General features: G+C 51.6%; 1 protein-coding gene across 1 annotated transcript in view; it reads left to right on the forward strand.

The window, feature by feature from the left end:
* The window catches only part of MAGOH (mago homolog, exon junction complex subunit), a 28785-nt gene extending 8958 nt beyond the window's left edge, over positions 1–19827 (forward strand). The window contains exons 3-5 of the mRNA XM_075321066.1: positions 16462–16572; positions 16871–16953; positions 19602–19827. Of these exons, the coding sequence (XP_075177181.1) occupies positions 16462–16572; positions 16871–16953; positions 19602–19701 (294 nt within the window). The 3' untranslated portion in view covers positions 19702–19827. The remainder of the gene's footprint in view (positions 1–16461; positions 16573–16870; positions 16954–19601) is intronic.
* The last annotated feature ends 7989 nt before the right edge of the window (positions 19828–27816 follow it).

Consider the following 27816-nt stretch of genomic DNA (forward strand, 5'->3'; position numbering starts at 1 on the left):
CCCGGGTACTTTTATTTGGGGGACAGTATGTGTTTTAACTTTACTGTAAATTTCGGCCGGTTCTGGGAGTTTCCTCTGAGAACCGCGCCGAAGGTGCCTGCTGGTCGGCCGCGTTTTGAAATCTAGGCCCCGGCTTCAGTTTGGGCCTAGTTTCGTTTTCGGCTTCCCTGCATGTTTTGCATACGGCACCGCCCGGCCAGCAGAGGGGAGGACTCTCCTCTCTGGGGAGATGTGCCCTCCCCTGTATCTCTTCCTGTATCTCTCTGACCTCCGTTTTTCCCGCTCCTGGGCTTATGCACGCCCCCCCTCCTCCTCCCAGCGCCATTTTCTCAGCGTTCTTACACTGGACGGCGCTGGGAGCTGCAGCTGCTGCTGTTTTGGGAAAGCTGACGCTTCACTGGGACTTGGAGCTGTGGAATCCGGAGGGCACACAGAGAGTGGTGTGGTAAGCCACAACCTCTGGTTGTGGGCTTTTTATTATACACTTTCAGGCATTCTACAGGAGTGTTATATTGCTGCAGAGCTTCCACCTCAGCAGCATGTCTGTCACCCGGAGCATGGCTGCAAACATGTACGCTATATGCACTGCATGTAAGCGCGTTCTGCCAGAGCCGAGCACATACCCACATTGTGATGCCTGTGCTAATATGGTTGTGTCTCAGCCTGGAGCCTCCTCAGGGGTCCCCTCGGCTGCTCCGGCCCCGGTGGCTGAACCCCCGGCTTGGGTAGCGTCTTTTTCACAAGCTATTTCCCAGTCTTTTGCCGACTCCATGGGGCAGCTGTCCCGGACACTGCTTTCCATGCATCAAACCCCTTCCCAGGGTGCCTCTGCTGCTCAGAGCTCTGCGGAGCCCTCAGAGCATGTTCTAGGTCCCAGTCCCCCTAAACGGAGACGCAGGGACCCTTCTCCTCCCTCGTCCCACGGCTCTGATTCACGTGCCGAGGTGCAGGGCGAGGAGGATTCGTTTACTGTGGGCTCAGACGCTACTTCTATGTACCCCATTGATTTGTCTGAGGGTGATGCGGATGTTAGTGACTTGATTGCGTCCATTAACTCCGTTCTGAACCTCAACCCACCAGAGTCAGAGGAACAAACCTCTCTGGTAGAGATTCACCAGTTTACCTCTCCTAAGAAAGCTAAAAGTATGTTTTTTAACCACACCAGCTTTCAGACCACTGTTAACAAGCCCAGGGCCTGTCCTGACAAACGTTTTCTGAAGCGTAGTTCGGATGACCGTTTTCCTTTTCCACCAGAGGTGGTTAAGGAATGGGCCCAGTCCCCAAAGGTGGACCCTCCGGTGTCCAGAATCTCAGCCCGCACAGTCGTAGCTGTGGCTGATGGCACTTCTCTTAAGAATCCCACTGACCGCCAGGTTGACCTTCTGGCCAAGTCTGTATATGAGGCGGCAGGAGCCTCGTTCTCCCCGTCTTTTGCGGCAGTATGGGCTCTTAAGGCAGTCTCTGCCTCTCTGGCGGAGATGCATTCACTCACCAGGGACTCTATTCCTGAGATGGATGCCTTAACTTCTCAAGCTTCGGCTTTTGCATCCTACACCATGTCTGCCATCCTGGAGGCTTCTCACCACACGGCGGTGGCCTCCGCTAACTCCCTCGCGATCCGCAGGATCTTGTGGCTTCGAGAGTGGAAAGCAGACGCTTCCTCTAAGAAGTATCTTGCGAGTCTCCCTTTTGCTGGGTCCCGGCTGTTTGGGGAACAGCTGGATGACATAATTAAGGAAGCTACTGGCGGAAAGAGTACTTCCTTGCCACAAACTAAGACCAGGAAACCGGTCCAGAGCAGGAACCAATCGAATTTTCGTTCCTTTCGTTCCTCTAACTGGTCAGCCTCTAAGCCCTCGACCTCGTCCACTACCGCAGCCAAGGATCGTAAACCCAACTGGCGCGCAAAGCCGCGTCCTCAAAAGGCCGGAGGAGCCGCTGCCACTAAGGCAGCCTCCTCTTGACTATCTGGCTGCGCCAGCAACGTCCTTGGTCGGTGGCAGGCTCTCCCACTTTGGCGACGTGTGCTTTCAACACGTCTCCGATCAGTGGGTGCGGGATATCATCTCCCACGGCTACAGGATAGAATTTTCTTCCAGCCCGCCAAACAGATTTTTTCTGTCCACCCCCCCCCTGCGCCAAAGCTGCCGCCTTCTCTCAGGCCGTGGCATCCCTGCAGGCCAACGGTGTAATTGTTCCGGTTCCCGCCCGGGAACGGTTCAGCGGTTTCTACTCAAACCTCTTTCTGGTCCCCAAAAAGGACGGTTCCTTCCGGCCCATCCTGGATCTCAAGCTTCTCAACAAGCATGTTCAGGTGCGGCACTTTCGCATGGAATCTCTGAGATCGGTCATTGCCTCAATGACCCAAGGAGATTTTCTGGCATCCATCGACATCAGAGATGCCTATCTGCATGTTCCTATTGCGGTTTCGCACCAGCGTTGGCTACGCTTTGCAATCGGAGAGGAACATTTCCAATTCGTGGCTCTCCCCTTCGGCCTAGCCACGGCCCCTCGAGTATTCACCAAGGTCATGGCAGCAGTGGTTGCGGTCCTGCACCTCCAGGGGTTGGCAGTGATTCCTTACCTGGACGACCTTCTAGTCAAGGCCTCATCCAGTGCAGACTGCCAGCGGAGTGTCTCGCTCACTCTCGCCACTCTAGTCCAGTTCGGGTGGCTTGTCAATTTGCCCAAGTCCACTCTGATTCCAACCCAGAAACTCGAGTACCTAGGGATGCAATTCGAGACTCTGCCGGCACTTGTGAAGCTGCCCTTAGTCAAACAGCAGTCCCTTCGTCTGGCGGTACGCTCTCTGCTGCGGCACCGCCGTCATTCCATCAGACACCTCATGCAGGTGCTGGGTCAGATGGTGGCGTCAATGGAAGCGGTTCCCTTTGCCCAGTTCCATCTGCGTCCCCTGCAGCTGGACATCCTCCGCTGTTGGGACAAGCGGATCTCTTCCTTGCACAGGCTGGTGGCTCTGTCGCCACAGACCAGGAGCTCTCTTCAGTGGTGGCTTCGGCCCCTCTCTCTGTCACAGGGACGCTCCTTCCTGACTCCGTCCTGGGTGATCCTCACCACGGATGCCAGTCTCTCCGGTTGGGGAGCAGTATTTCTCCATCACCGAGCACAGGGCACTTGGACTCCGTCCGAATCAGCCCTCTCAATCAATGTGCTGGAGATCAGAGCTGTGTTTCTAGCTCTCCTAGCCTTTCACCACCTGTTGGTGGGCAAGCACATCCGAGTCCAGTCAGACAACGCGACAGCGGTTGCCTACATCAATCACCAGGGCGGGACTCACAGCCGTCTGGCGATGTTGGAGGTTCAACGAATCCTCCAGTGGACGGAGGACTCGAAGTCCACCATATCTGCAGTCCACATCCCAGGCGTAGAAAACTGGGAGGCCGATTATCTCAGCCGTCAAACCGTAGACGGCGGCGAGTGGGCCCTGCATCCGTCAGCGTTCAAATCACTCTGCCGCAAGTGGGGCACTCCGGAAGTAGATCTAATGGCATCCCGGCACAACAACAAGGTTCCGGTTTACGTGGCTCGCTCCCACGATCCTCAAGCCTTCGCAGCAGACGCACTGGTTCAAGATTGGTCTCAGTTCCGTCTGGCCTATGTGTTTCCCCCTCTAGCGCTCTTGCCCAGGGTTCTGCGCAAGATCAGAATGGAGGGCCGTCGAGTCATACTCATTGCTCTGGACTGGCCCAGGCGAGTGTGGTACCCAGACCTGCTCCATCTGTCCGTAGAGGTGCCGTGGCGTCTCCCGGACCGCCCAGACCTTCTCTCTCAAGGTCCGTTCTTCCGCCAGAATTCTGCGGCTCTCAGATTGACGGCGTGGCTCTTGAGTCCTGGATCCTGACGGCTTCAGGCATTCCCTCTGAGGTCATCTCCACCATGACTCAGGCTCGGAAGTCTTCCTCGGCCAAGATTTACCACAGGACTTGGAAAATTTTCCTGTCCTGGTGTCGTTCGTCCGGCCATGCTCCTTGGCCGTTCTCCTTGCCGACCATCCTGTCTTTTCTACAGTCCGGTCTACAGCTAGGACTGTCCCTCAATTCCCTCAAGGGACAGGTGTCGGCTCTGTCGGTATTGTTCCAGCGGCGTATCGCCCGACTGGCTCAGGTGCGCACCTTCATGCAGGGCGCATCTCACATCATTCCTCCTTACCGGCGGCCCTTGGATCCCTGGGACCTTAATCTGGTCCTCACGGCCTTACAGAAACCCCCCTTTGAGCCTCTCAGGGAGGTTCCCTTGTTTAGACTTTCACAGAAAGTTGTTTTTCTAGTAGCCATAACTTCTCTCAGGAGAGTTTCGGATTTGGCTGCGCTCTCTTCAGAATCCCCCTTTTTGGTGTTCCACCAAGACAAGGTGGTTCTTCGTCCGACTCCGGACTTTCTCCCTAAGGTGGTGTCTCCTTTCCACCTTAACCAGGACATTTCATTGCCTTCTCTTTGTCCGGCCCCTGTGCATCGCTTTGAGAAGGCGTTGCACTCCTTAGATTTGGTGCGGGCGCTCCGAATCTATGTGTCACGCACCGCCGTTTTGAGGCGGTGCACCTCACTTTTTGTGCTAACCACTGGTCAGCGCAAGGGTCTCGCTGCTTCTAAACCGACCCTAGCTCGTTGGATCAGGTCGGCTATCTCCGATGCCTACCAGTGTTCTCAGGTGCCTCCCCCGCCAGGGATTAAGGCGCACTCGACCAGAGCTGTCGGTGCCTCCTGGGCTTTCAGGCACCAGGCTACGGCTCAGCAGGTTTGTCAGGCTGCCACATGGTCCAGTCTGCACACTTTTTCGAAGCACTACCAGGTGCATGCTCATGCTTCGGCAGATGCGAGCTTGGGCAGACGCATTCTTCAGGCGGCTGTCGCACATTTGTGAAGTTAGGTTTTGCCTACTTCTCAGTTTGGTTTATTTCCCGCCCATGGACTGCTTTGGAACGTCCCATGGTTTGGGTCTCCCATAAGGAACGATAAAGAAAAAGAGAATTTTGTTTACTTACCGTAAATTCTTTTTCTTATAGTTCCGACATGGGAGACCCAGCACCCTCCCTGTTGCCTGTTGGCAGTTTTTTGTTCCGTGTGTTTCACCGGCTGTTGTTAGTAGACAGAGTTCTGGTCTTTCCGAGTTTTACTCTTTCTCTACTTATGGGTGGATGTCCTCCTTCAGCTTTTGCACTGAACTGGGTAGATTGTCATCCAGGGGGTGTATATAGCCGGAGGGAGGAGCTACACGTTTGAGTGTAGTACTTTGTGTGTCCTCCGGAGGCGGTAGCTATACACCCATGGTTTGGGTCTCCCATGTCGGAACTATAAGAAAAAGAATTTACGGTAAGTAAACAAAATTCTCTTTTTATACACTCTCAGGGCATTCTGAAGGAGTTAATTCTTTATTATAGAACCTCCTCCTCAGCAGCATGTCTCACACTAGGAGCAAAGCTCCAAGGCTGTACGCTATATGCACTGCATGTAAGCTGATATTGCCTGAACCGGCACAGACCCACACTGTAATGGTTCTTATGTGGTGGTACCTCAGCCTGGAGTCTCCCCAGGCTGAACCCCTGTCTTGGGTATTCTAGACATTCTAGACAGAGCCCCCACCTCTGCAGCATGTCTCACAGAGCGAGGCTGCAGGCTGTTTTTATTGTCCACTGCAGGAGATGCGAATGAACCGAGCTCATAACCACTGTGGCCCCTCAGCTTGGAGGCTCATTAATGGTCCCTCCAGCTGCTCCGGTTTCGGTGGCTGACCCCTGGGGGAATCCTATTTCCAGGGGTCGGCTGTCCCGGCATCTGCTGAGCATGCAGCCCCCTTCTCAGGGCGTTTTCTGCTTCAGCTCGCTCAGCAAAGCTCACAAGGGACTCTCCTTCTGGGCTCAGACCCCGTCCTCCTGACAGGGAGACGCAGGGTCCCCTGTCCTCCCCGTCCCGCAGCTCCGATTACGAGCTGACTCACTGGATGAGGAGGATGTCTCTACCAGGGGCTCGGACGCTACCTTATGTACATTGATCCGTCCGTAGGTGACGCAGATGCGAATGATTGGATTGCGTCCATTATACTTGTACTGGACATCCATCCGCCTGTATCAGGGGAGTATTCCCCGCTGGCAGAAAGGCATCAGTATACCTTTAATAGGACGAGGAGTGTGTTCTTTAACCACTCCAGTTTTCAGCCCGCTGCGTCCAAGCCCACAGCCTGTCCTGCAGACCCCACAGCGGGGTTCTGCTGCCTGTCTCCCCCTCCCATCAGAGGTGGTCAAGGAGGGGGCGTGTCCTAGACATGGTGGCGTGAGGAAGCTTACCTCCAGAGCTCCTGCGCCCACAGCTTGATATTACAGATTCCGGTGGCCCCTTCTCGTCCAGGATGGCCCCCAAGAGAAGACCGGGCGGTGCCCCCGCCTCCGCATCCCCCGGAGTGGGCCAGAAGTCCCAGGGGAGCCTCTCCAGATACCTGGCAGGGTCTGGCCGGGAGCTCCCGCCGGCGGCCCAGGACAAGATGGCGCCGGCGTCTCTGCAGCGTTCTCAGGCTGGGGATTCCCCTGGTGTGACCCGGCGCCCGCCCACAGCCTCTGCAGCAGCTCGTGTGTCGGGTGAAGGGGAGAAACGAGCAAGCGTCTCAGCAGGGAGGCCGGTGGCGGTAGAGCAAGGTAAAGAGGCATGGAGGAGGGGGGGACCCACAGGCCCGGCCACACAGCATGTCACTGAGGAGACAGAGGAGGCCATGACATCCGGGGGATCACCGATACTGGGATTCTCTGCGTCCCTCTGCACTCCAGGTACCCCTCCTCCTCTGGGGCAAGCAGAAGACCCCTTGATGGCAGACGACCAGCCCCCCGGCCCCCCTCGGGATGATTTGCAGGCTCTGAGAGAGCTTATATTGGCCCTCCCTAGCAAAAAAGATCTGGAGGATGTGGTGGCTAGAATAGAATCCTCCCAGCAGATGGCGCTGACTACCCTGAGAGAGGAAATGGTGGTGCTGGAAGATAGAATAGAGGCTACAGAGCAAGCACAGGAGTCCCTGGAGGGTAGAATGGAGAGGATTGAACGGGACTGTGAGACTTCTAATGCCCGCATTAGGGAGCTTGCTCTGCTATTGGACGATCAAGAAAACAGGGGCAGAAGAAATAATATAAGGCTGAAAGGTATCCCGGAGGTCTGGCCCCAAGATGTGCTGTGCGCCAAAGTCCTATCCATATTCAATCAAGTCACTGATCGCCCACCTGAGGCCGCCTATCTCTTTGACAGAATTCATAGGGTCGCAAGGCCTGGCCCCAGATCTGCTTCCTTCCCCAGAGACGTATTATGTCGCTTGCATTATTATGGGGATAGAGAGAGGATTCTTCAGGGAGCCTGGTCGCGGGGCTCGGTGGATGTAGATGGGGCTGTGGTGAAGCTTTTTCCGGATGTCTCCAGCCGTACACTATACATGAGACGGTTGCTTCACCCCCTTCTGCTCAAAATCAAAGAGGCAAGTGCCTCGTACAGATGGGGCCACCCCTTTCATCTGATTGTCCGCAAGGGGGACTCTGTGTTCCAATTGAGGAGGCACTCTGAGCTTTCAAAATTGTATGACTTTCTTGGAATACCAGATTGCTCTATCCCGGACTGGATGGAGTGGGAACCTCAGGCCCCAACTGGACGGCGAAGAAGGAGGGATGGCGTCCAATCCTCCCACTGTGATGATTTTGGAGGGTCATGAAATCTCTCGGTTGCTGATGGGTCGGGGAAGTGACCAAAGTGGTGGCTGAGAGGTCGGGAGAGGAGTATGGTTGGGGGTTGCCTCCTTGTTCCGATGGCAAGGGTTAGGGCTGTGCGACTGGCCTAACAGCCCACAGCGTACTGACTTACGTTCAATGCAACTTTGTTCTATTGACGTTGGGTCGTTTGAGGGGGGGGCGGGGGGGGGTTTGCATCTCCGTCTTGGGCGGGAGGGATCGCGGGAGGTTAATTTGACAGACCCTCCCCGTTTGTTTGGGGTCTGGGTCACCAAGCATACATAAGTGTGGCGCGGGATGGAGCTCTGGCCACATGTCAGTTCTTGTCCCTAATTATCCCCAAGCAGTTTCTGGGCTTTTCCCTGGTACTGCGTGCGGCAGATCTTCTGCTTTTCCACTCTCTTCCTTTACACTTTTTGCTCTTCTACATCTTTCTCTTTACCCTGCTAAAGGGTCTTTGCTTTCGCTTGGCTACATTCTCTCAACCCTCTATCTTCCACTCGTCCGTTTCCCTTCTTTCCTTCCCCCTTCTTATTCCCTCTTTTTTTTTTTTTTTTTTGTGTGGGTGTGTAATTTGTTGTTCGTTCCTCCAGAGGTCCGTGACGGAGTATGACAAAGCAGAGACAAGCCGAGCTTCGGGTGGGCTCACTGAATGTTAAGGGTCTTCACAGCCCGGAGAAACGGTCTATTCTCCTGAACCTACTATGGAAAAACAGAATCCAGGTGGCTTTCCTCCAAGAAACACACTACTGTGAGGCAAAACCATACAAACTTGCCGATAGAAGGTATCCTGTAGTGCACCATTCACCCTCCCCTGACTCTAGATCCAGGGGCACGAGCATCTTAATGTCCAGTACGCTCCCTTGGGAACTGTTGGACTCTCCATCGGATGATCAGGGAAGGCTTCTGATGCTCAAGGGACGCATTGCTACACAGACTTTCACTTTTGTGGCGGTCTACTTGCCAAATTCGGGTCAATGCCCTACATTGCTGCGTTACCTTGAGCAGATGGAGGAATTCTCTGAGGGCACTCTGGTCTTCGGGGGTGACTTTAATGTTGTGTTGGAGCCGCCGAGGGATAGCTCCAAAGGGGTGTCCAGTTTGCCACATTCGGTAATACGTCGCTTGCGACGGGGTTTACATGATCATCAACTAATAGACACTTGGCGATTGATGCACCCATCAGACAAAGATTTCTCATTTTACTCGGCAGCGCATGATTGCTACTCCAGATTAGACCTCTTTTTCCTTAAACATGGGGATCTACATTCTCTGGTGGCTTCCTCAATCGAGTGCATATCATTCTCTGATCACGCCCTGATCACAATAACTCTATCCCTCGGCTACCCCATTGGGAGGCAGAGTCAATGGACCCTGAACACTTCGCTACTCGACGAACCGGTGACAATGCAGGAAATCAGGGAGGCCTTGCGGGAATATTTCAGAGACAGTGGGGGGGGGAGGTGTCCCCGGGCATAGTCTGGGAGGCACACAAATGTGTGGTGAGGGGACTGTTCATCAAACATGGGGCACGCCTGAAGAGAGAAAGAGAAGCTAGGGTTACATCCCTTTTGGCAGACAGAGGGCTGGAGGCAATTCACAAGGGGTCTCTGGGAGGGGATGTGGGGGCCATTTTGATCAAGAAGAGGGAGGAACTGAGGATCCTATTATGTTGTAAAGCTAGGGGAACATTGGCTAGGTGTAGACGGCATTTCTATGAATTTGGCAATAAGAGTGGCAGGACTCTGGCTAGAGCTCTGAGGACTCAGAGAGCGAGAGGATATGTCTCTAAAGTGCACATTGCGGGGGACAGATGGGCTACTTTGCCGAAAGACATTGCCTCCGCTTTTAAAGATTTCTTTTCCACCCTTTATGCAATTGATGAGGGGCGGTCTGAGAGGGCCAGGACGGAACTGCGTAATCGTATACGGATGTACATCGCGGACTCCGGCTTGAGACATCTCAAGCCGGAGGATGCGGCCGATCTGGAAAGGCCCATCTCGGAGGAGGAATACTGGTCCGCACTTAAAAAATCTCCCACAGGCAAGGCTCCTGGCCCGGATGGTTTCCCTCTGCTATATTACAAAAAGTTGGATTCCATTTTGATTTCCCCATTTCTATCAGCATTCAACCATGGCCCACATTCGGAAGCTGCTCCCTTGCCAAGGGATACCCTGGCTGCTAATATAGTAGTTATCCCTAAAGAGGGCAAAGATCCTACTTCGTGCTCTAGTTACCGACCCATTTCCCTCCTCAACACAGATCTGAAGCTCTTCACTAGGATTCTTTCGGACAGACTTTCCCCATTGCTTGGGGAGATTGTTCACCCGGATCAGGCTGGGTTCATGACGGGCAGGGAAGCAAGGGACAACACGACTAAGGCTTTGAACATAATACACAAGGCTAAATCCGATGGGCTGCCTTTGATGCTTCTGTCGACCGACGCAGAAAAAGCGTTCGACAGAGTTAACTGGATTTTTATGGAGGAGGTTCTGCGGGCTGTGGGGTTGGGGAGCATGATGCTTGCTTGGATTTGTTCCCTGTACAGCATCCCTTCGGCAGCAGTTAGAGTGAACGGTCTCCTTTCAGAGAGATTCCCCATCCGCAATGGAACAAGGCAGGGTTGTCCTCTCTCGCCTTTGATTTTTATACTGACTCTGGAACCCCTGCTCAGTCGGATCAGAAGCAACATTAACATATCGGGCCCCAACGTCTCAGGTTCTACTTATAAAATCGCGGCGTATGCGGACGATTTACTTTTTTTTATTACCAACCCTCGGGTTTCCCTTCCTAATTTTCTGAGCGAGCTGGAAATCTACTCCTCACTATCTAACTTTAAAATTAATATGTCAAAATCGGAGGCCCTAAATATATCTCTTCCCTCTGAGCTAGTCACTTCGCTACAATCCGCGTTCGAGTTTAGGTGGGCTAGCCAGTCCTTGAAGTATCTGGGCGTCCAGGTGTCTGCGGACCCTAGTCAAATCTACAAATTGAATTATCTCCCGCTCCTGCAATCAATTAGAAAAGACTGCGCCAACTGGGGGAAGGGTTACTTCACATGGTTCGGGAGATGTGCAATATTGAAGATGAATATCCTGCCACGTCTCTTATATCTTTTTCAATCCTTGCCGATTAGGATCCCTAGCTCTTTCTTCAAGGAACTGGCCTCTCTACAGATCAAATTTATCTGGGCCAACAAACCTGCGAGACTTTCCCGGTCTCTTTTGTGCAGGCCTAAGAGTAGGGGAGGCCTGGGTATCCCAGACCTTAAAAAGTACTATTTGGCCACGCACATGGTTAGGGTGTTGGACTGGTGCCGCCACTCCAGCACAAAGCCGTGGGTAGCCCTAGAACAGAGCTTCTCGGAAATACATCTTCCGGCCATCCCTTGGCTTTTGAACCTCCCCCTGCCTGCTTTGAGATCTCATCCTACCATTGGCGCTACTGTAGAATGCTGCTCGAGAGGGGAGGTCAGACGACTTCTTTTGCCAGTGCCTTCCCCTATGACACCCATATTAGGTGACCCGGAATTCCGTCCTGGTCTCTTGGATCCGGTCTTCAGAAAGTGGGTTCAAGGGGGCAATTTCAGAGCTTGTCATCTGGGCAGAGAGGGGGATTGGCTTTCACTAACGGATATCCGGGGCTTCTTGCCTTCGGGTTCCCTGGGGGATTGGAGGGCTATGCAGTTGAGGCACTACATGCTTTCCCTCCCTCGCTTCAGCCGATATGTCGGACCGCCTACGGGATTTGAAAAGTTGTGTCTGGGAGAGGGAGTCGTAAGGCACTCACTATCCTTGGTATACAACATGCTATCAGATCCGGGGGATTTGCCCCCCCCCCGGCCTACCTGTTGCAGTGGGAGAGGGACCTGGGGATTAGTTTATCCGACTCACAAAGAAACAACATCCTCCAGCTAGCACATAGAACTTCGATCAGTTCCAGACTGCTGGAAGCTAATTACAAACTGTTGGCCAGGTGGTACAGGGTCCCGACCAGACTCCATAGAATGTTTCCCTCAGTTGACCCGGTTTGTTGGAGATGTGGTCAGGGGGAGGGTGATTTTGTGCACATTTTTTGGTCTTGCCCTTCTCTGCAGCGGTTTTGGTCAGAAGTGGGGGAGGTAATCAGACGAGTGACCGGTACTACTGAGACATTGGGTCCGGAGCTATTCATTCTACAGCTATCCGAACTACCGGTCTCTAAATATAGGAGATCTTTGCTTAGATTCTTGGTCATGTCTGCCAGGTCTTGCGTTCCGCTTGGTTGGAAGTCTACTACCCCCCCTACGGTGACACAGTGGGTTTCGCGGATTAACGATCTGATGCATATGGAGGATTTGACATCCTCTATTAACGATCGCCAGGAAGACTTTTATAGGACATGGTTTCCATGGATAGAGTTCACCTCCTCGGCGGAGTACGCGGACTTGGTCACGGAACCTCAGGATTCGTGATTTTTTTTTTTTTCTTTTTTTTTTTTTTTTTTTTTTTTCTCTTCTCGCCTTCTTTCTCCCCCCCCTCTTTCCTTTCTCTCTACTCTACTCCCTGATCTTCTCTCCTGCTCTCTTCTCCTTCCCCTTTCTTTATTTCTTTCTTTCTCTACAGGTCTTCAAACTTTGTTCAGGCTTTGATTTCTTTTCTTCGCTCTTCTCCCTACTTACATTAAGTTGGGTCGGCTTATAAAATATGCAAACTGGGCCAGACCTGAGTAGTAGCGGGGATGTGAATTGCTTATGTGTGCTGTCTGTATATACACTACCGTCAATTCTGTAATAATACCTGCGTCCCAGTAGGGAGCAGGGGATGTATTGTTTGTTACGAGTTTGGCTTTAAAATAAAGAATTTAAAAAAAAAAAAGAGGTGGTCAAGGAGTGTACTCATTCGCCAAGGGTGGCCACTCCGGTGTCTAGACTTTCAGCCCGGATAGTTGTATCAGTGGCTGACGGCACCTCTATAAGGATCCCACGGTACATTAATTTTGTACTGGACCTCAATCAGCCGGAATTACCTTATCTAGGTGAACACAACGTGTGTTCCTTAACCACTCCAGTTTTCAGACCCCTGTCACCAGCCCAGGGTCCGCTCTGACAGTCGCTTCCCATGAAGCGTGATTCTGAGGACTGTGTTTCCCCTGTCCACCAATGGTGGTCAAGAAGTGGGCTCATTCACCTCAGGTGGCTCAGCCCGGACCGTTATGTCAGTGGCTGATGGCTCCTCACTCAAGGTTTTGCGGTCCGCCCGGTTGTCCTTTTGGCCAAGTCGGTATGGGGGCGGCAGGAGCTTCGTTCTCCTCAGCTTTACAGCAGTGCGGTTTTTTTGTTCCTTCTCTGCTTCTCTGGAGGAGATGCATTCCCGCACAGGGACTCTATGCCCAAAACGGTTGCCTGAACTTCCAGACTTCAGTCTTTTCATCCTCTGCCAGGTCTGCCAGGCTGGACACCGCACGGCGGTGGTCTTGGCTACTTTCCTCGCTATCCGCAGGCCCCTGTGGCTTCGGAGGGACCAGTTTCCTCGGAACCAACTGGATGAAATTAAGGAAGCTCTTGGCGGGGAGTGTTCTTCCTTGCCACAAACCTAAACCAGGGAACCTGTCCAGGGCAGGAATCAGTTGAGGTTTCGGTGGTTTCCGTTCCTCCATCTGATCGTCCTCTCGCTCGGCCTAGGTTCATAGAACCAAATGGCTCGAAGCTGCGTCTTCAGAAGACCGCAGGAGATGCTGCCACTGAGTCAGCTTCCTCCGAGCTATCTAGCCACGCCAACAACCTCCTTGGTCGGGGGCAGGCTCTCTCCACTTGCCGACGTAGGGTTCTAACACGTCTCCATTCAGTGGGGGCGGGATTATATCTCCCATGGCTACAGGATGGAATTCTGTCCATCCGCCAAACAGATTTTTTCTGTCAACTCCTCCCGGCTCCAAGGCCGCCGTCTTCTCACAGGCCGTGGCATTTCTTGCAGGCCAATGGAGTAATTGTACCGGTTCCCGACTGGGAACGGTTCTGAGATTTTTGCTTAAATCTATTACTAGACCCCGAAGAGGGCGGTGTCTTCCGACCTGGATCTTTAGCTTTTTAAGCATAGTCAGGTGTGGCGTTTTCACATGGAGTCTCGGTTTTGTTCCGTGTGTTTTTCACCGGATCAATCAAGAACCCAATGAGATTCCCTAGCAGCCATCGGCATCAGGGATGCCTATCTGCAGGAGTCAATCGCAGTTTCACACCAGCGTTGACTACGTTTTGACAATCGGAGTGGTCCAATTTGTGGCTTTTCCCTTGGGGTTGGCCACGGCCCCTCGAGTATTCTCATTGGGGCAGCTGTGCTTAAGGTCCTGCACCCCTAGGGATTTGCAGTGATCTTTTGCCCTGGACGGCCTTCTCGAGACTCTGTCGGCACTTGTGAAGCTGCTCTTAGTCGATCAGTAGTCCCTCCGCTGGCGGTCGACGTCGTTCTATCAGACACCATATACAGGTGCTGGTCAGACGGTGGCGTCAATGGGAGCGATTCCTTGCCCAGTTCCTCCTGCGTCCTCTGAGACTGGATGTTTTCCGCTGTACAAGCGAACTCCCTCCTCCCACGGGGTGGTGGCTTCGCCACTGACCAGGGGCTCGTTTCAGTGGTGGCTTCGGCCACTCTGTCTCAGGGGCGCTCCTTTCTGGCCCCGTCCCGGGTGATCCTCACCAGGATGCTAGCCTATCCGCCTTGGGAGCAGTATATCTCCACCGTGGAGCGCAGGGCGCTTGGACTCTGTCCGAATCAGCCCTCTGGATCAATGTGCTGGAAATCAGAGCTGTATTTCTAGCTCTCTAAGCCTTCACCATCTGTTGGCGGCTAGGCACATTCGAGTCCAGTCGGACAACGTGACAGCGTTTTCCTACATCAGCTTCCAGGGCGGGACACTCAGCCGCCTGGCAATCTTGGCGGCTCAACATTCTTCAGTGGACAAGGGACTCCTAGTCCACCGTATCCGCAGCCCACATCCTAGATGTGAAAACTGCGAGGCAGACTATTTCAGCTGTCCAACCGTGGTCCACAATCCTCAGGTTTTGCGGTAGACACACTGGTTCATGTTTGATCCCAGCTTCGTCTCTTTACGTATTTCACCCTCTACCTCTTGTCCAGAGTCCTGCGCAAGATCAGTAAAGGGGGCCGTCGGGTCATTCTCATACTCCTCTGACCTGCTCCTTCTGTCCGTTGGGTTGCCATGGCATCTTCCGGACCGTTCAGACCTTTTCTCAAAAGGTCCGTTTTTTCCGTCAGAATTCTGAATTCTCAGATTGACGGCGTAGCTCTTGAGTCCTGGATCTTGGCGACTTCTGATATCCTTCCTGAAGTCATCTCCGCTATGACTCAAGCTCCAAAGTGTCCTTTGACCTTTTTGGCCTTGCCGACCCTCCTGTCCCTTCCACAGTCCGGTCTACAGCTAGGACTATCCCTCATTAAGGGACAGGTCTCGGCTCTGTCAGTATGTGCCAGCGGCGTATTGTCCGGCTGGCTCCGGTGCGCTCCTTTAAGGGCGCATCTCACATCATTCCGCCTTTCCGGCGGCCTATGGAGCCCTGGGACCTTAATCCGGTTCCCGGAAACCCCCCTTTGCGCCTCTTAGGGAGGTTTCTTTGTTTCATCTTTCACAGAAAGTAGTCTTTCTAGTGGCTATATTTTCCCGCCAGAGAATTCTGGCTGCACTCTCTCGGAGTCACCCCCTTTTTTTGGTCGTTTGCATCAAGACAAGGTGGTCTTCGTCCGACTCCGGATTTTTTTCCCTAAGGTGGTTACTGCTTCCACCTTATCCGGGGCAATTTTCCTGCCTTCCTTTTGTCCGGCTCCTGTTCATCGCTTGAGGAAGCGTTGCATATCCTGGATCTGGTGCGGGCGCTCCGGATCTATGTGTCTCGCACCGCCGTTATTAGGCAGTGCACCTCTCTCTGGTGCTGACTGCTAGTCAGCGTAGCGGTCTCTCGGCATCTAAGCCGACCCTGGTTCGTTGGCTTAGGTCGGCCATTTCCGAGACCTACAAGTGTACTCAAGTGCCTTCCCCGCCGGGGATCAGAGCACATTTGATCAGACCTGTCGGCGCCTTTTTGGGCTTTCAGGCACCAGGTTACGGCTCAGTAGGTCTGTCAGACTGCAGCTCGAATTAGTCTGCATACTTTTTCGAAGCACTACCCAAGGCATGCTCATGCTTTGGCAGACGCGGGCTTGGGCAGACGCATTTTTCCGGCGTCTGTCGCCCATTTGTGAAGTTAGGTTTGCCTGCTTCTCAGTTGTCTGTTTATTCCCACCCATGGACTGCTTTTGAACGTCCCATGGTCTGGGTCTCCCATAGGAACGATAAAGAAAAAGAGAATTTTGTTATTTACCGTAAATTCTTTTTCTTATAGTTCCGTCATGGGAGACCCAGCACCCTCCCTATTGCCTGTTGGCAGGTTTCTTGTTCCGTGTGTCTTCACCGGCTGTTATTGTTGTAGACAGAAGTTCCGGTTCTTCCGGATTTTACTCTGTCTCTTCTTGTGGGTGGATGTCCTCCTTCAGCTTTTGCACTAAACTGGCTAGGACTGGCTAGCAGGGGGTGTATATGCTAGGAGGGAGGAGCTACACGTTTTGAGTGTAGTACTTTGTGTGTCCTCCGGAGGCAGAAGCTATACACCCATGGTCTGGGTCTCCCATGACGGAACTATAAGAAAAAGAATTTACGGTAAGTAACAAAATTCTCTTTTTACTCTATAACGCATTCTGGAAATTCTCTCATTGCAGTCATATGTACACAAGAGTGTGATGGAGGAATTGAAGCGGATCATAGATGACAGCGAAATCACAAAAGAAGATGATGCCCTTTGGCCCCCGCCGGACAGAGTTGGTCGACAGGTAGGCTTTGCTGTTGTTTTTAGTTTGTTTTTTTGTTTTTTTTCTCCTTTTAATACAGCGGCCCACACTTACCTGGTAAGGCCCCTGGTCTTAGATTGATACGTTCAGACATGGGTATATCAATGCTACTATAATATCCATGTGGCTACAAAAGTGCTTCATCTGTGCTGGTATATTCTCTATGCATACATTGGCATGTACCTATCTATATGTGAGGCTAGATGGAGGTAATGGCAGCTTAGCGCGAGCAGTACTGCTGCGTCATATCAATATATGTTCTGTTCGCTTTATGTTGCAGGAGCTGGAGATTGTGATTGGTGATGAGCACATATCCTTTACTACTTCAAAAATTGGATCTTTAATAGATGTGAATCAGTCCAAGTAAGTCTTATCTTTTTTATGGCTTTTATTTAAAGTCGCTGATTGCTATAAGTACCGTGTTTCCCCGAAAGTAAGACAGTGTCTTACATTCTTTTTACCCCCCAAAAGTCCCACTATGTCTTTACTTTCGGGGTATGTCTTCTATTGGAAAAAAATCCCACAGCAATCGCAGCAAGTCTCCATGCAATGTACCGTATGGGGACTTGCCGCGATTGCTGCACATGAGGACACTGAGGCTGCGTGTTTTTGTATGTTGCCCGTGTTCCCCCCCCCCCCCCCCCCCCCCCACTAAAACCCCCACTACGTCTTACTATCGGGGAAACACGGTAGGCCCTGGCAATAAGATGATATGAACAAGGGAACCTATGGAGGTTATAGGTTCTCCATTGAAGGCTTTCTGCCTAACCGTTTTGGAGGGGCAGTCTAGTCTATATTGTGCATGTGACTTTATTGTTATTATCAAAATCATAATGTAGTCTAAGGTTTTTGTGCTTCCAAAATTAATTATATACCAATATAGCAATGCAACCTGTTTTTAAATCTGCACCGATTTGTAACGATCACCCCCCCCCCCCCCACCGCTCTTTATCCTCCACTGGATTTGTCCTTTAGTAGTTCTAATGCTGTCAATGGAGTTTGCTCAGACTTTCATAAATAGTGCACCTGACAAGCCTGTTGTAGCACAGATCTTACTGTGCCTAATGACTGTCTAAGACCAGAGTCACACTTGCGAGTGCCTTGCGTGTAACTCGCGTGAGTCTCTCATTGAATCATCCGGCACGGACTCCCACTCTCCTGCCAGGAGCGGGTCGGTTGCATGTATGTCTATGCAGCTGAGATGCTCCTGTCCTGAGAGTGTGAGTCCATGCCAGGTGATTCAATGAGAGACTCGCGCGAGTTACACGCAAATGTGACTCTGGCCTTAAATGGATTATCGGTCTATCCCTTTAAAGGAACCTGTCAGCAGATTTGGGGACTATAAACTGTGGCCACCACCAGTGTGCTTTTATATACAACATGTTGGAATACTGTATATAAGAGCCCAGGCTGCTGTCTAAAAACACTTTATAATACTCACCTAAACAGTTGGTGCGGGGCAGATGAGTCGGATGGGTGTCTCCGGGTGCCTCCTCTTTCGGCCATCTTTGTCCTCCTTCTTCTGAAGCTAGTGTGGATGACAAGTCCGACGTCCTCCACATTAGCCAGCATTGAGGTTCCGTACATGCGCACTACAATACTTTGATCTGCCCTGCCCTCTTATATACAGCATTCTAACCCCATGTTAGAATGCTGTATATAAGAGCCCACTGGTGGTGGCCGCAGCTTATAGGCCCCAAATCTGGTGACAGGTTCCCTTTAAGATAGGCCAACAATAACTGATTGTGCTGCACCCGGCTGTAGCAACTATTCCATTGACAGAGCTTTGTTGACCAGCTCCATAAGTCAGCACATCCGTCCATAAGTTGCTGGGTGTTTAACCTCTGCTGATACATTATTTATAGCTTACCCTTAGGATAGGTTATCAATATCACTATAATAGTCCCAGACAAACCCTAAAATTCATGAAACAGATGCACCTATGACTCAGTCTACTAAAACAGATATTGTCCTAGCAGCTCTGTTGTAGGTCAGCTCTGTTATGTATGAAGGAGAGCGAATAATAATTCTCTGAAAGATCTCAATGAATCACCAATGAAATATAGACATTACCAATATGCATTACAATTTAGAGAGAAATGGGTCACAGTTACAGTGAGGAAAAATGTATTTAGTGGGACATCAATTGTACAAGTTCTCCCACTTTATAAAGATGAGATTTGCCTGTAATTGGCATCACGTGTGACTACAACTATGAGAGGCAAAATGAGAAAACGAATCCAGAAAATCACCGCGTCTGATTTGGCAAGATTTTATTTTTTTGCAAATTATGGTGGCAAATAAGAATTTGTTCAATAACAAAAGTTCATCTCAATATTTTGTTATATATCTTTTGTTAAAAATGAGGTCAAATGTTTTCTGTAAGTCTTCACAAGGTTGGCACACACTGTTGGTGGTATGTTGGCCCATTCCTCCATGCAGATCTCCTCTAGAGCAGTGATGTTTTGGGGCTTTCGCTGGGCAACACGGACTTTCAACTCCTTCCAAAGGTTTTCTATGGGGTTGAGATCTGGAGACCGGCTAGGCCACTCCAGGACCTTCATATGCTTCTTACGAAGCTATTCCTTCATTGCCCTGACTATGTGCTTGGGATCATTATCATGCTGAAAGTGGGAGAACTTGCACAATTGGTGGCTGACTAAATACTTTTTTTTTTTTTTTTTTCTTTTTTTTTTTTTCTTCCCCTTCCCCCTCACTGTAACTCCATCCATAGAAATAAATAAATAAATAAAGACTTAAACATGGGCCTATTTTAACAGTAAGCGCACAGGAGAGCAGAGTGATGGGCCTGCAGCACGGAGGAGAAGCAGGGGGCTGCTGTAAATGTGGTTTAAGCAAATCAGAATAGGACTACCCATTCAAGATGGGAAAGGACTCGGGTACAAAAAACAAGCTGTATATTGGGCTTGTATGGAGTGCCACACATATACCTTATGTTTGTATGTGTGTATCTTCTAGTCTCATGACCTCCTTGTATTTCTGTCTTGCAGAGACCCTGAAGGATTGAGAGTTTTCTATTACCTGGTTCAGGACCTAAAGTGTCTAGTCTTCAGTTTGATTGGGCTTCATTTCAAGATTAAACCTATTTAATCCTCTGGGGAGGATGGATGCACATTGTATTTTATTTACTGAGGGGTTTTTTATGTATGGTATTTTTTTTTTCTTTTGTTTTTACAGTTCTGACTTGCTTTAATAAAAATTGTAAAATACTATAAAGGGAATCTCCTCTTTTTGTTATAAAAATCTCCTGTATGTTTCATCATTCCAGTTGTACAAACTAAAGTATAACTGTCACTTCACAACAAAGTACAGCGTCCTTCATATGATGATTATGCAGCAAAGTACACTAAACATCTTCTGTAATTTGACAAGAATCTCTCCTCCTCGGTAAGTCTGTTTCTCCTTTCCTGAAATACTGTGGAATGAAGATTCCCCTGTGCCTATTGCCAGCACTCCGGTCTCACTTGGTTTACACTCCGTTCCCATGTTGCTCACTAAGGCCCCCTTCACTCGTCCGTGAAAATCACGCACATTTTCCCCTCACCCATGACAGCACCCATATAATCCCACGTGGTGCTGTCATGGGTTCTGGAAAAACCGGCTACCGGTAAGTAACCGAGGTGTTTTTCACGGACATCTCAAAGGTGCGTATTGCCCTCCATGTGCAGTTTTTATGGCACAACATGTATTCTCCATGTGTTATCTGTGCTAACACACAGAGAAGGGGAACTTTTTCCAGCACCCATGACAGCACCACGAGAGAGAGGATCAGCCCTTCAAGGACCGGAAACCTCCAAAATAAAAAGGGGCGGCACCTCTCCCTGCATCAGTTGGTTTCCTGTCCTTGAATGGGGAACCTCCAGGAGCGGCGGTTTAAGATGGCCCTTAGGAGTCGAAGTCTCCAAGTATTCCAGCCCTGGTCGGTCGGTTCAGGCAGCGACACGGGTCCTGCTGCGGCCGGTTGAGGTGCTGAAGGGAACACCACAGCAGGCCCACGGGGGCTGTATCTGTGTGTCGGCGTCGACCTGCTTCTTTGCCCTCAGGTGTTTTGTCTTCTGGACTCCTTGCTGGAGAATCTTCAGGTACTAATATATCAGGCACCAGAGGCCCCAAGGTTGTCTCTCAAAAGAGCTATGTCCCTGCAGGGTTCCCTTACATCCACCATTGCGGCAGTTTGATGGGACCCGGCGCGCACCAGAGTAACCTTTAGTGGGACACCTTGAAGTATCAAGCAATTGTTGGGGATCATTTGAACAAATGCATTGCACTCCAGCGCAGTCGAATCCCTGCATTGCTGGTTAAACCAATGTACTAAAGAAGCATGCTTCGGATGCCCTGAGAGCCTAAGGTGCTTACTACCGACGCAAGTCTGCACAAGGGGAGCCCATCTTCGCGGTCACCCAGTCCGAGGAGTGTGGTCTGGAAGTGAATCCCATGTTTTTCTCAAACTTGCCAGAATATTGCTGGCTGTAGAATGAGCAGTGGGCCGGTCCCTGCCCTACCTGACTGGTCGTCAGGTAAAAATCCTCTTGAAAATCGGGCAAGGGTAATATACCTCATCCACTGGAGGCATGTTGGTCCAGAGTGCTCATGGATATAGCAGGCAGAATTTTATTTCGCAGTGTTTTCTATCATCCCTCTCCGGTTCCTGTATGGGGAAAAGAAATCTGTTCGGACTTTTTCAGCTGCAGCAAGTTGAGACTGGGAATGGGTCTTAAGTCAGTCCATTTTCAATTAGATATCCGTTACATATGTTCTGAAAATAGGCCTCTTGTGACCTGCAAATAGGTTCACTGGTTCTGTTCTCTAAATCCAAGGGATCAACGTCATGCGGTGGACGCCCTGCTGTTCGAATGGAGCTTTGGCCTTGTTATACTTTTCTACTCATAGCCTCTTTTCAACCGTTGTTTCAAGAAAAAAATGCAGGAGGACAGGGCAGTACTGATCCTGATGGCCCCATTTTTGGCCAGTAACACCATGATTCTCTTGCCAGATACATTGTCGTTGTCCAGGCCAGGGGTCCTATTACCGGACCTTCTCACTCAGGGTCCAGATCTTCACCCCCTGTCAGGCATATTGTATCTTACAGCATGGTTTTTCAAAGATCACCTTACGAATCAGAGTTCTCTCTTCTTGGTTACCCGATGTTTACATTGGTTACCAGCCTCCGCAGAAGCCGGCTCCTGCTGTCTGCACATTTAGTTGTTGCTGTCTCGCTGTCACACACAGCGATCTGTGCTTCACAGCGGGATAGCAACAACTAAAAAATGGCCCAGGACATTCAGCAACAACCAACGACCTCACAGCAGGGGCCGGGTTGTTGCTGGATGTCACACACCGCAACATCGATAGCAACGTCACAAAAGTTGTTCGTTAGCAGCGATGTTGCTAGCGATGTTGCTTAGTGTGACGGGGCCTCTAGAGTCCATGTCACTTAAATAATCCATCCCTAACACCAACTTCCTGACACCTTGACATCAGCAAGTTGGGTTAGTGACATCCAGGCCCTATCGTAGTTCCACCGTTACTTCGCTTCAAGGATAAGGTGTCCTGAAACCTGCCCCTCCTGATGGTAATTCATGATTTTCATAATTCAAAAGAAGGGAATTTTGTTTACTTACCGTAAATTCCTTTTCTTCTAGCTCCAATTGGGAGACCCAGACAGTGGGTGTATAGCTACTGCCCTCTGGAGGCCGCACAAAGAACTACACTTAAAAGTGTAAGGCCCCTCCCCTTCTGGCTATACACCCTCCCGTAGGAGTACAGATTCCTCAGTTTTAGTACCAAAGCAAGAAGGAGGAAAGCCAATAACAGTTTCAAAAACAAATTCAATCCGATAACACGATCGGAGAACTTAAGAAACAACATGAACAACATGTGCACCCGAAAAAACGAAACCCTAAGAACAAATAGGGCGGGTGCTGGGTCTCCCAATTGGAGCTAGAAGAAAAGGAATTTACGGTAAGTAAACAAAATTCCCTTCTTCTTTTTCGCTCCTAATTGGGAGACCCAGACAGTGGGACGTCCAAAAGCAGTCCCTGGGTGGGTAAAAAGATACCACATGAACGGGCTGTCAGACAGCCTCTTCCTACAGGTGGGCCACCGCCGCCTGAAGGACCTGTCTACCTAGGCTGGCATCTGCCGAAGCGTAGGTATGCACTTGATAGTGTTTGGTAAACGTGTGCAGACTCGACCAGGTAGCCGCTTGGCACACTTGCTGAGCCGTAGCCTGATGCCGCAATGCCCAGGACGCACCCACGGCTCTGGTAGAATGGGCCTTCAGTCCAGATGGAATCGGAAGCCCAGCAGAACGGTATGTGTGAAGAATTGGTTCCTTGATCCACCGCGCCAGGGTGGATTTGGAAGCTTGCGATCCCTTATGCTGACCAGCGACTAGGACAAAGAGCGCATCAGAACGGCGTAGAGCCGCCGTGCGAGAAATGTAAATCCTGAGTGCTCTCACCAGGTCCAACAGATGTAAACCCTTTTCAAATTGGTGAACTGGATGCGGACACAAAGATGGCAAAGTGATATCCTGATTGAGATGAAAGGAAGAAACCACCTTGGGAGAAAACTCTGGAATTGGACGCAGTACTACCTTGTCTTGGTGAAACACCAGGAAGGGAGATTTGCAAGATAACGCCGCTAGCTCGGACACTCTTCGAAGAGACGTGACCGCCACAAGAAAAACTACCTTTTGTGAAAGCCGAGAAAGGGGAACTTCTTTCAAAGGCTCGAAAGGCGGCTTCTGGAGAGCAATGAGAACCTTGTTCAGATCCCAGGGTTCCAATGGCCGTCTGTAAGGAGGAACGATATGACAAACTCCTTGGAGAAACGTGCGTACTTTAGAAAGCCGTGCCAAGCGCTTCTGAAAGAATACGGATAGCGCGGAGACTTGACCCTTAAGAGAGCTAAGCGACAAACCTTTTTCCAACCCAGACTGCAGGAAGGAAAGAAAAATTGGCAATGCAAATGGCCAGGGAGAAAACCCTTGAGCCAAGCACCACGCTAAGAATATCTTCCACGTTCTGTGATAGATCTTAGCTGAGGATGGTTTTCTAGCCTGTCTCATTGTGGCAACAACCTCATGAGATAAACCTGAGGCCGCTAGGATCCAGGACTCAATGGCCACACAGTCAGGTTCAGGGCCGCAGAATTCAGATGGAAAAACGGCCCTTGAGACAGCAAATCTGGACGGTCTGGTAGTGTCCACGGTTGGCCTACCGTGAGATGCCACAGATCCGGGTACCACGACCTTCTTGGCCAATCTGGAGCGACGAGTATGGCTCGATGGCAGTCGGACCTGATTTTCCGGAGAACTCTGGGTAACAATGCTAGAGGTGGGAACACATAGGGGAGTCGGAATTGCGACCAATCCTGAACCAAAGCGTCTGCCGCCAGTGCTCGGTGATCGTGAGACCGTGCCATGAAAACTGGGACCTTGTTGTTGTGCCGTGACGCCATCAGATCGACGTCCGGCGTCCCCCAGCGGCAACAGATCTGCTGAAACACGTACGGGTGAAGGGACCATTCTCCTGCGTCCATGCCCTGGCGACTGAGAAAGTCTGCTTCCCAGTTTTCCACGCCTGGGATGTGAACTGCGGATATGGTGGACGCTCTGCTTTCCACCCACGTCAAAATCCGTTGGACTTCTTGAAAAGCTTGGCGACTGCGTGTTCCCCCTTGGTGGTTGATGTACGCCACCGCCGTGGAATTGTCCGACTGAATCCGAATCTGCTTGCCTTCCAGCCATTGTTGGAAGGCTCGCAGGGCAAGATAGATTGCTCTGATTTCCAGAACATTGATCTGCAGGGTGGACTCTTCCAGAGTCCACATCCCCTGAGCCCTGTGGTGGAGATACACCGCTCCCCACCCTGATAGGCTCGCATCCGTCGTGACCACTGCCCAGGACGGGGGAAGGAACGACTTTCCCTGTGACAATGAGGTGGGGAGAAGCCACCAACGCAGAGAGTCCTTGGCAGTCTGAGAGAGGGAGACAGTCCTGTCGAGGGACGTCGATTTCCCGTCCCATTGGCGTAGAATGTCCCATTGTAGAGGGCGCAGATGAAACTGCGCGAACGGGACTGCCTCCATTGCTGCTACCATCTTTCCTAGGAAATGCATGAGGCGCCTCAGTGAGTGCGACTGGCTCTGAAGGAGAGATTGCACTCCAGTCCGTAGCGAGCACTGCTTGTCCAGTGGAAGCTTCACTATCGCTGAGAGAGTATGAAACTCCATGCCAAGTGACGAAGCGTAGGAAACGCTGATGCTCTGGTGCGATCGGCACGTGGAGATACGCATCTTTGATATCTATTGATGCTAGAAAATCTCCTTGAGACATTGAGGCTATGACGGAGCGTAGGGATTCCATCCGGAACCTCCTGACTTTTACGTGTCTGTTGAGCAACTTTAGATCCAGGACGGGCCGATACGATCCGTCCTTTTTTGGGACCACAAACAGATTGGAGTAAAAACCGTGACCTTGTTCCTGAAGAGGGACGGAGGTCACCACTCCTTCCGCCTTTAGAGCGGCCACCGCCTGGAACAGAGCATCGGCTCGGTCTGGTGGTGGAGAAGTTCTGAAGAAACGAGTTGGCGGACGAGAACTGAACTCTATCCTGTACCCGTGAGACAGAATATCCCTCACCCAACGGTCTTTGACGTGTGACAGCCAGATGTCGCCAAAGTGGGAAAGCCCGGTCCTCGAAAGGACCGATAACCAGACTGACCCTTCCTCTGTTGGGGTCTGTTTTGTCTGTGTTGCGGTAAGGATGAGTCCTTACCCTTGGAGTGTTTGATGATTTCATCCAAACGCTCTCCAAACAATCGGTCACGAGAAAAAGGCAAATTGGTTAAGCACTTCTTGGAATGAGAATCTGCTTTCCAATGTCTCAACCACAGGGCCCTACGCAAAACAACGGAGTTGGCTGACGCCACTGCCGTGCGGCTTGTAGCGTCAAGAACAGCATTAATCGCGTACGACGCGAATGCCGCCATTTGCGAGGTCAATGGTGCTACCTGCGGGGCAAATGCACGTGTGACGGAGTCAACTCGCGCAAGCCCGGCTGAGATAGCTTGGAGTGCCCATACGGCTGCAAAAGAAGGCGCTAATGACGCTCCAATCGCTTCATAGATGGATTTCAGCCAGAGCTCCATCTGCCTGTCAGTGGCATCTTTAAGTGCCGCTCCATCTTCAACTGCAACCAAGGATCTAGCTGCAAGCCTGGAAATTGGAGGATCCACTTTTGGACACTGGGTCCAACCCTTGACCACCTCAGGGGGAAAAGGATAGCGTGTATCTTTAAGCCGTTTAGGAAAACGCCTTTCAGGATAAGCGTGGGGTTTCTGGATTGCGTCTCTAAAGTCAGCGTGGTCCAGAAAAGTGCTTAAAGTACGCTTAGGGTATCTGAAATGGATTCTCTCGTGCTGCGAAGCTGACTCCTCCACAAGAGGAGCTGGTGGGGAAATATTTAACATCTTATTGATGTTAAATATAAGATCATTAACTATGGCGTCACCATCTGGTGTATCTAGATTGAGAGCGGTCCCAGGATCAGAATCCTGATCAGTTACGTCCGCCTCATCACCCATAGATTCATCTCGCTGGGATCCTGACCATTGAGATGAATGTGAAGGCCCGTCATAGCGAGCCCGCTTAGGCTGCCCGGGGCCATCGTCCGAGTCAGAGTCTTCACCCTGAGGTGTATATGCCCGTCCCGGAGCTTGGAGCTGAGGGGGACCAGGGGGCAATGATTGCACAGTGTCCGTGGCCTGAAGTACAGGCCTAGCTCGCAATGTGTCAAGAATTTGTGACATAGTGAGAGACATTCTGTCAGCAAAAGCTGCAAACTCAGTTCCTGTCACCTGGACAGCATTCACAGGTGGTACACCCTGGGTCACGTCCAGCAGAGGTCCCGACTGTGCAAGCGCCGCAGGGGCCGAGCACTGCACACAATGGGGGTCCGTGGAGCCTGCCGGTAGAAAAGTCCCACATGCGGTGCAGGAAGCATATAATGTCTGCGCCTTGGCACCCTTGCGTTTTACGGGCGACATGCTGCTGGCTCTCTGCAATGTGAGAGAGTCTATAGCCAAAGGGCGACCAGCGCTATGCAATACAAAGTATTTGTAGAAACAAAATACTAAGAATACTACTGGCACAAGAGGGGGTGAGCCCTGAGGGCTGCTTACCGCCCGCTGAATAGCGGGTAAGAGGCTGCAGAATTCCTTGTCTGGGTCTCCCCGGCTCCCCTCTGCAGCGCAGCGTGTCAGCAGGAATGGCTGCCGGCGTCTGTGGAGAGGGGCGGTCCGTGGGAGTTCCCAAACAAAAGTGCGGGAAACAGTGTCCCCTCTGTGCCGATTGTGAGGGCTGGAGTATGTAAAAACGACTCCAGCCCTCGGCGCTGATGCACTGGCCAGCGTCCCGCCCCTCTCCTGACTGGCAGGTCTGGGGGCGGGAACGAACGGAAGCAGGCCGCAAAAGCCGGGGACTCGAGTTATCAGCGCGGCCGCCGTAAAAGCGCGGGCCGCGCTGAAGTCCCCGGCGCACCACAAGTGCCAGCCGCGCCGCAGTCCCAGCGGCCGGCGTGACCGAGTCCTAGACGTGGCCAGCGTCCCGCCCCTCTCCTGACTGGCAGGTCCGGGGGCGGGAACGAACGGAAGCAGGCCGCAAAAGCCGGGGACTCGAGTTATCAGCGCGGCCGCCGTAAAAGCGCGGGCCGCTCTGAAGTCCCCGGCGCACCACAAGTGCCAGCCGCGCCGCAGTCCCAGCGGCCGGCGCGACCGATTCCTATAAGTGTGCCTGCTTCAGCGAAGCTGAATGAGGCCATGGCACAAGCGCCGTAGCGCTGATGTCCCCCGGCGCACTACAACACCCAGCATGCTGCGGTGTGAGCGCCAAATGCACGGGGACACAGAGTACCTTGAGGAAGCAGGGCCATGTCCCTGATGTACTCCGCTCCATCCAGCATCTTCTCCAGGGGCTGTAGATGGAGCCCGGTCTCAGTGCCTGGAGACCAGTAAATCCCACTTCACCCAGAGCCCTGTAAAAAGGGATGGGGAAGGAATCAGCATGTGGGCTCCTGCCGCCGTACCCGCAATGGGTACCTCAACCTTACAAACACCTCCGACATACAGTGGGGTGAGAAGGGAGCATGCTGGGAGCCCTGTATGGGCCCTCTTTTCTTCCATCCGACATAGTCAGCAGCT

Source organism: Anomaloglossus baeobatrachus, chromosome 8 (assembly GCF_048569485.1).
Source record: "Anomaloglossus baeobatrachus isolate aAnoBae1 chromosome 8, aAnoBae1.hap1, whole genome shotgun sequence".
Classification (NCBI taxonomy): Eukaryota; Metazoa; Chordata; class Amphibia; order Anura; family Aromobatidae; genus Anomaloglossus; species Anomaloglossus baeobatrachus.